Here is a 9,150-nt window from a genome sequence, read left to right as displayed (position 1 = left end):
TATAAGAAGCTTAAGAAAGGGTTTTCTCTTTTGGGAAGTGTGAGTTAAAAGATAAAATGATAATAATAGCAACCCCTAGGGTGTGTTATGGACTTGGGAGCAAGGGAGCGCCCTCGATGGAGGGTACTCCGTCTAGAGCTTACTCCGGTTGCATAAGGATCGGTTCATTGGGCGAGTCTTTCTTGTGAACCGTACAACCATACGTGCAAAAAAGGTACATCCTTCGGGAGTGCCTATTTATGTGAAGCCTTGGTTCAAGCCCCACTAGCTGAACCTAGTTATCCATCCCAAGAGGCCAAGGTGGGCAAAGGATATGCTGGAGCAGGACCTTCGCATAGTCCCAGGTCCCTGGTTGATTTATTTTATGCGCATGTTTCCAGGATGAGATCCGCGAAGCGGATGTTAGTGGCCCCTATTTAAACCCCAGTATATCCGTGGGTGGACCTAGAGAATGCTGTCTAGAGATGGACATAGGTGGGTATGGAACTCGTAGGTCAGTATCGCCTTTTTGCAAGGGTATAGGCTGATCGGATGTATGGGGAAAGTGTACACCACTGCACAGAGTATAATCTATTCGAATAGCCGAGGCTCGCAATCATGGGCTCACTAAGTTAAAGCCCCCATGGTTACCTCTTGAAGCTCTTTGGAAAGGGATTAGCATGTTAGGAATGCTGGATGAAAGTCGTAGGACTGGATTCCAAAATAAAACTTGGGGACTTGTAGGGGAGGTAGTTTTTCCCCTCCAGGACCACAACTCTTAAAATATGAAATAACATATATTCTAGAGAGTCTTTTCAATTCTCAGCTTTTAACTCACCTTGCATGAGAGAGATGCTTTAGGCATAGGATATGCCTATAAACTATTCTCCTTGTCTACCTCCCAAAATTGCATATAATTACTTAGTAAATATTAGGACTTGCTGAGTACCAACCATAAGTGTACTCAGCCTTGCTTTCATCATGCAGGTATAGATCTTCGAGTGTTTGGACCATCTTGTTAGTGGATGGACACCACTTCTCTATGCTAAGGTGAAAAACTTTTCCTATTAAATTATACACCTTTTTATTGCTTAAAATACTGAATTGTGATTATGACTATATTAGCCAACTGATCTAGAGACTAATATAGGTGATCAACAGGACTCCCGAAGGGGGGTCCCCACACCTTGTTTATACAGTCCGACCGAGGGAGGGTCACTTCCTACTAGGATCACAGTTATACACCCAGGGTAATGCATTTTTCCCCTCATATGAGGATTACTATTGATCTAGTCTTCCTCGCATAAGATCAGGATTTCATCCTTGGTATACATCCTAGTATTATTGTCCTTTTGAATTTGATCATCCCAGGTAGCAATGCCTACCATTAAAAGGTTAGTTCTGCCCAAGCCTTTTTGGCCTAATAATAAGTTCCATTCAATGATATTACATTGGAAACTAATAAGAATAAATTTGGGGTCAGGCTCAATGTACTACATACTGGTGATCCACTCCCTAGTTGCAACAGAAAATTTATGCAGCCTAGTTATTGGCATGACTTAATTTGGGATGTTGAATGTTAAAGCACAAATATCACGCATTATACTACCGACATTGTAGTGCCCGACAATTACTTACGTGTTGTAGCAGACTATCTAAAAAGACAAGGAATGATCATGTGAAAAAAACTCTATAAAAGGCGGCCCACGAGGCATTGGTCTGGGAAAAAAATGAGTCTATTTTTGCAACTTTGACACCCTCTATCAAGTACATGGTGACTGGTGAGGGACAACTCAGAAGGGTCATCCTTTCTTCCTTTGCTTTCTCAAATCATTCCTTACTCCTCCACCATCATTGACCAATATGGTGGCTCTAGATACAAATGGCGCCTGTACAATTGACTAGTCGAAGCTGATGGGAATTTTATCATTGATAAGAGAAATTAGTAAGTTTGTGTCTCTTCTTTTATATATATGTTGTTTGTTACATTTAAATTTCTAATTTGTGCCACTGACTATAATTCAATGTGTCATTAAATCACAGCATGGAGAGGCATGTCTTGATGGAGTGGTAGATGTATGAGGTATGGCTCCCTTACCATATGGTTCATGTGTCTATGCTCATGATTTTTCAAACATGCAAGTGCTTTCTGCAGTTCTATTTGTATGTGCGTCATAGGGGATACAATTGTAGAGTTGTATGATGTGCATGTGTACTGGTGTGTATGTGTGTCATCATTATAATCATCCCTTTTTTGTACAGTTTGACAATACTTCCAGACCGCATAATCCATTTTCACCCTATGAAGTACAAGCTATGATCCAACCAAGATGGACGGACAAGAAGCCTCCCACCTCTTTTTCATATCATAAGAGCCACAAAAAGACTCATGGGAACTATGCATGCTAATCGATTTATCATGCCGTGAATCACAGGTACTTGAACTACTTTTCCCATCTATCTTGATCTCTAGATTTTTTTTTGCTTAGATTCACATAAGTATATATGTATCATTTAACCAACTTGCACACATGATTGCTTTAATAGTTCAGAATTTTTTTTCTTAGATTCCCATAAGTCATGCGCTTTCAGCATCACTTTTGAGGAACATACAAATTATATCTTCTCTAATTCAAAAAATATAGATGTTCATAAAGTGTGGATGCTTTTGTAAAGATCTTGCATGATTTAGTTTCTGCAAATGACATACCTAGCCTTGTCATCATTTATAAAGTCAACAAATGTGACAATCATGAATCAAGGATGTAAAGTATAAGGTGCATGTTATAGGAAGGGATAAAGAAATGATTCATTTACACCTCAAATGTATAGATGAGTCAATTAAATGAAAATTAGATTTTGTAAAGTATTATAGATTGCACAAAAGTTGGTTTCACCTAGAGCCATGCATGAAGTGTGCACCTCCCATACACATTGCAATACGAATAGGGCTAGTGATGTACTCTCACCTACTTTACAATCTTACTACTCATACAAAAGTGCAAAAGTAATAACCATAAGAACCAAAAAGTTGTTGGACACTATGTCTTTATCCAAGAACATTTAATAGATAAACATAATAAGATGGTAAATGACAAACAAACTGTAGCTATTGGATATAAAGTGAAAGTATAATGATAGTATATGGTACGCTCTAATGTGCAAATACGTGACGGCATTAAGTTACTTTCAGCGTCACTTTTGAGGAACATATAAAATTACATCATGACTCTAATGCACAAATACAGGTTGTCACAAAAAATCATGGATGCTTTTATGAAGATCGTGCATGACTTAGTCTCCACAACATAAACAATCACAGTAGGAAGTAAGTTTATCACATGACTATCCCAGATTCTACATGGAAACCATGGTTGTAAAACCACCTAAGTACCAACTAGCATCCACATGTCCATCCTTATCTTTGTTTATGAAGTTAAGGAATGTTACAATCATGAATCAAAGACATAAAGTAGAAGATGTCTGTTCTAGGAAGGGATAAAGAGATGACTCAAAGGTATAGCTTTACAACTCAAATGTACATCCACTATAGATATGCCCATTCATGAAAAAGTAGCTTTTGTAAAGTTTTCATAAATTATACAAAAGTTGACTTCACCTAGAACCAGGCACGTAGTGTGCACCTGCCCTCCTACACATTCAACGTGAATACAACTAGTAGCATACTCTCACCTACTTTATTATGTCTTAATTGTCATTTAGAAGTACAAAAGTAGTATCCATAAGAACCAGAAAGTTGTTGGACATTGTCTTTATCCAAGCACTTTTAATAGATAAACATAAGAAGATGGTAAATGACAAACAAACTGTAGCTATGGGATATAAAGTGAAAGTATAATGATAGTATCAAGTACACTCTCATGTGCAAATACGTGACGGCATTGGGTTACTTTCTTTAAGCGTCACTTTTGAGGAACATATAAAATTATATCATGACTCTAATGCACAAATACATGTTGTCACAAAAATTATGGATGCTTTTTATGAAGATCTTACATGACTTAGCCTCCACAACATAAACAACCACAATGGGAAGTAATTTTATCACATGACTAGCCTAGAATCTACATGGAAACCATGGTTGTAAACACCTAAGTACCAACTAGCACCCACATGTCCATCCTTATCTTTGTTTATGAAGTTAAGGAATGTTACAATCATGAATTAAGGATATAAAATAGAAGGTGCTTGTTCTAGGAAGGGATAAAGAGATGACTCAATGATATAGCTTTACAACTCAAATGTACATCCACTATAGATATGTCCATTCATGAAAAGTAGCTTTTGTACATTTTTAATAACTTACAAAAAAATTTATTCACCTAGAACCCGGCACGTAGTGTGCACCTCCCCTCCTATACATTCAACATGAATACAACTAGTAACACACTCTCACCTACTTTATTATGTCTTAGTTGTCATTCAGAAGTACAAAAGTAATATCCATAAGAACCAGAAAGTTGTTGGACATTGTCTTTATCCAAGGAACTTTTTTATAGATAAGCATGAGAAGATAGTAAATGACAAACAGATGACTGTAGCTATAAGATATAAAGTTTTGAAACTTTTTCAGAAAGCACCAACCTCTTGCCTTTTCATTTTTATATATTTTCTTTTGATCTTTAAAGTTAGTTGCCTTAGAACTTTTGAGCCCCTCGGTTTCCTATATAAACTACCATCCATGGTGCTCACCATCATCATCAATCACCAATAGTTCAAGTGTTTTTATTCTTCAGTTCTTTCAGAGTATCGGTCCTTTAAGGTACACCATCTTACTACTATTGAAAATAGATTTTGTAGGGGCTTGTTTACATGTTATCTTTTGTTTTGTACATTTAATTATGTTTGTATATATATTTTTCTTTTATCTATGATATGGAGGATATAGAACTAAGAAATATTTTGCTTTTACCTGTAAACATGTTGTCTACATAGTTGTCTACTATATACGATATGGAGGATATAAAACTAGGAATGTTTTCATTTGATTAACTTGAACTTTTGTATTACTTTGTCATAAGTAAGCACTAACTATGTGAATTGATCCTCTATCTAGGTATATCTTTCACAATTGGAGAAGGGAGAATGGATCATCGTATTGAAATTCGTTCATCACCAAGGACACCCATGCCACTATCTCAGCAGGAGATGATAGATGACTTTTGGAGGAAGAGACAAGTAGAGATCGAGGCAATTCAAGACTTTGGCAATCGTGCAATCCCCATGACCCGCATCAAAAAGGTCATTTGTGATGAGAAGGGTAAAATGATGATGACATTTGACACGCCGTCTTTCCTAACAAAGGCATGCGAGATCTTTGTGCAGGAAATTGCATTCCGTTCTTGGATGTGTGCCAATTCCAGCCAGCGAAGCATCATACTAGACTCTGACATTACTGAGGCTATTGCCTCCACTCAGTCTTATGATTTCCTAAATGATTTCTTGAATGCTCATCAGGATGAGCACCGTTCTTATCCTTATCCTAAGCCTACTAAGAAACGCCATAGGTTGTTGACTAATCTTCCATCCTCATCCTGCCATCTTCCTCCTCATCAGAACCAATTGCCACAATTTAGTCATCAATTCACTAGATATCCTCCTTCAGTCCATATTCCTCCTCTTGTAGTGCCACAAACTAATGGTCCTCGTGTTCCTTTACCTTTGGCATCTCTACCTTATGAAGCTTCTTCAGTAATTGCAACCACAGGCACACCAGCACCCGTAGTGAGTGGAATAATTCCACCTACCAACTACATGGGCAATGGTCTTGGGTCCTTTGGAAACACCATCAAAAAAATTGCTGCTTCTTCTGGTGTGATGAACCATTTGAAAGAACTTCCAAGAGCACTAGCCAATATTCCAAATACATACTGCTACATGAACATGGTTGCTTCTGCATCTGTTTATGGTGTTGATAGTGCTAGTTCTAGTAATGTTGCTGCTCAAGACAGTGGCATGGCATTCCATTGCCCTTATATTCCTCAAATCACTTTGCAATTACCATCCCCTTTACAAACAACTATCACTAGCGCCCACACCACTACTAATATCACTATAGAGAATTATATCGATGTGGGGGTTGCAGCAACCAAAAGCACCATACATGCTAGCAGTACAACCAATGGAAATGGTGACATTGATCCTAACGCTATTGGAGTTGGTGATGATCAACACCAACATGAGGAAGAAGCTAATACTTCCCTTGAAGTGAATGGTGTGCATGGAAGCTTAGATGCACAAGCTGTTGCTGCTGCTAGCATCGGCAACGATATCAATTGGGATGAATTTGACATGTTGGATGATTCTTTGCTATCTGTGGTTGGGAAGGACATCGTCATGGATGAAGAACCAGCACCTTTACCTAACACTGCTTCTAATGATGACCTTCTGCTCGCTAGCAATATGTCAAATCTCGAGGGATTCAGCCATGAACCATATCTGCTGGATGACATTATATCCAGTGCAGGCACCAGCAAAAGATGCACCTAGAAGAATTGAGGGGCACTGATGCAATTATAAGGAGAAGCGCAAGAACTACACAAATTAAAAAAATTACCTTTTCTCTTTCTGTACGTGTATTCTGGTGTGCTTGATATGATACCATGCTTGTATCCACATGTGTATCAACAAGTTGTGTAATACTGTATATATGAGTTCTTGTTCTTGTTTCAAACATGTGCACATGTGCTTTCTCAATTTGGAGTGATCAATTTACAACATCTGTTGCTGAAAAGGGGAGTGGAAGTGATTTTCTACCTCTGGCTTCAAAGAATTGAGATTGAGACTGTTTCATCAAACTATTTTGACTCAATGAGGGTAGCAATGGTCAATTCAGTGTACAATCTCATTACCTGAATTTTCTTTTTGTGTCATATGTACGTATGTATGTATGTACGTATGTATGTATGTATGTATGTCTTGGCTCTTCTTGAGTCCAGTTTGTACTGGATTAGGATATGTCTAGGTTAGGTCAATGATTTTGATCATTGTATTGTAGGAGTAACATACTTCCAAGCCCCACAAACAGATCCCCTTGAACTCTCTTGTCACTGCCATGGGAATGAAGACCCTTCCCCAGCCCATTGCCTCCTGGATCCTCCAGGGCTCCATGCTGATGCAAAGTGACTGTTCCGTTGATATATGTCATGCTTTCTAATGCTTTGATTAGAATTATCTTGGATTACTTAACTAGGGTTTGATTTTTTTCATCTTGGATTCAGTGCAAAATTGTGGCTTCACAGGAAGAGGCACTTCTATAGTGGCATGAACTTGCTTTGCCCAGGGTGTTTGGTGATCGCAGCTAGCTGCTAGTAGTAGTTGTGTTCTCATTTATCAGTTACACCATGTTGTATTATTATTTCATCCAATATAATCTGTGAGATTCAGAGAATAGGAGATGTATGAAGTCATCGAATGCAGTACTTCCTCCCAATTTTTTCAGAAACGCTTTTGAAACATGCATATGATATACTGTACTACTACTGCTGCTAGCTGAAGCATGAGCAGTGGTTTCTTATCTCCAAAAAAAGAAACAAAAACTGAACTCTAACCATTTATCAATGCTACGTGCCATTATTTATCTTATGCAATCTTGAAAAAATACTGTTGCCTTTGAACAAAGTTTGCTGTTTATTGTCATGGTCCTGAATTTCAGAAGAATCTGCATCCTTTTTCGGGTTCATACTGACCTCTAAGACTGAATTCAGAAGCCAAAGTTTGAATGTTGCAAAAGGACCAATCAGCTATGTATATGTTATAAGATATATATCCAACCAAAAGAGATCCCACATGAGAGTTCACTAGCTACTCCGCACAGTTGAGTTTGTTAGACAGGCACGTGACTCCATTTAGCTTGAAGGAGAGGATTCAAAGATATTGATCCCCAGCTAATTATTTTGTTTCTGATAAGAAAAAAAATCATAAGGAACGAAAGGATTGCATATCAACCTCTGTCCCTCGCCGTACCTCATGTCAACCTCTGAATTCAATTCTCAAGAAACTATCGGATCTCTCATGGTTTCACTGTATTCTTAGTTTTCTTACACACTTTGGTTGTCTTATCCTTGTAGCTCAGACATGGTTAAGAACTTATGGTTGCCTTCATCTGTTCATCCTCGTCATGCTGGAATGCACCTGATTCTTTGGCATAGAGCTTTGCTGATATATGTTGGTTTAATTTGATACTCAAGATGGATTATAGCTTTTTTAAAACTGAAAGTTGAGAAATGACATATATATGACCGATCACCACATGGCTGGCATGGTTAATTCTAAAAAGTTAATTAGGTTCTGTCTGGTTTTAAATTTAAGTGTTTTGAAGGTGCAACTGTTATGCTTGTAATTGAGTACTTATCATGCTGAATGTGATTACAGGTATGGAAAATGAGTTTACCATGACTGCAGGCCGTTACATTTTTGTTTCAGGTATAAAAATGGCATTCCAAGAGGTAGGCCTGCAAATTCCCTCAGATCAAGCACTGCTTTTCACTATTGGAATATATGGGTTAGTACCATTTAATATTTAGAACTTCCAAATTTTCTTAAAGGCCCGTGTATGAAACAGGATCATAGAATCCTTTAGTCCTGCCTTGCTAGTGGATGTGGAGAGACACCAATTTAAATAAATTTATATGATCCGTCCATTAGCTAGCATGGGAGAGAGGAGAAGACCACCATGGGCGTGCTTAGATGACAGAATATTGCTCACTTAAAAGGAGTGTTACCTAGCCAAACATCTTCCCAAAATCTGATCAGAGCACTGTTGTTCAATTCATAATTTCCAAAATTCTAGAACAGAGGTTTGACACTCATTTAATCAGACAAGAATTATGAATCTCTAGTTTTTTTTTTCTCTGCTTGAGCTATGGTTTTAGTACCCCAAATATTTATTTCTAACCAACTGTTGCCATACCCCATCTTCATTAGTTAACCTATAGTAGACACACTTATTTTGTGAATCTAAATCTTGGATACCCAGACCACCCTGCTCTTTTCGTCTCCAAGAGCTTGGCTGTAGTTTTTTTTAGAAGAAGAGAATTAGCCTAGTTTGTGAGGAAAACTGGACCGAAACAACGTACAATTAGGAGGTGATGTCGAATCCTTCCAGCAACTAATAATACTCAAAGACCCAACACAAAACAACACTCTTAG

The 9,150-nt window shown here is 37.9% G+C and overlaps 1 protein-coding gene across 1 annotated transcript; it reads left to right on the top strand.

Moving 5' to 3' along the window:
* The first annotated feature begins 5,064 nt into the window (after window positions 1-5,064).
* On the top strand, window positions 5,065-6,534 carry LOC117850901 (uncharacterized). The gene has a single exon (XM_034732786.2). The coding sequence runs from the start codon at window positions 5,086-5,088 to the stop codon at window positions 6,487-6,489; it is 1,404 nt and encodes a 467-aa protein (XP_034588677.1). The 5' UTR covers window positions 5,065-5,085; the 3' UTR covers window positions 6,490-6,534.
* The last annotated feature ends 2,616 nt before the right edge of the window (window positions 6,535-9,150 follow it).

This window comes from Setaria viridis, chromosome 3, assembly GCF_005286985.2.
Source record: "Setaria viridis chromosome 3, Setaria_viridis_v4.0, whole genome shotgun sequence".
In the NCBI taxonomy this organism is placed as follows: Eukaryota; Viridiplantae; Streptophyta; class Magnoliopsida; order Poales; family Poaceae; genus Setaria; species Setaria viridis.
This window is presented reverse-complemented; position numbering and strand designations above follow the sequence as displayed.

Bases quoted from the DNA above. Each gene is read 5' to 3' on its own strand.
- LOC117850901 (XM_034732786.2), top strand. From the start codon at position 5,086: ATGGATCATCGTATTGAAATTCGTTCATCACCAAGGACACCCATGCCA.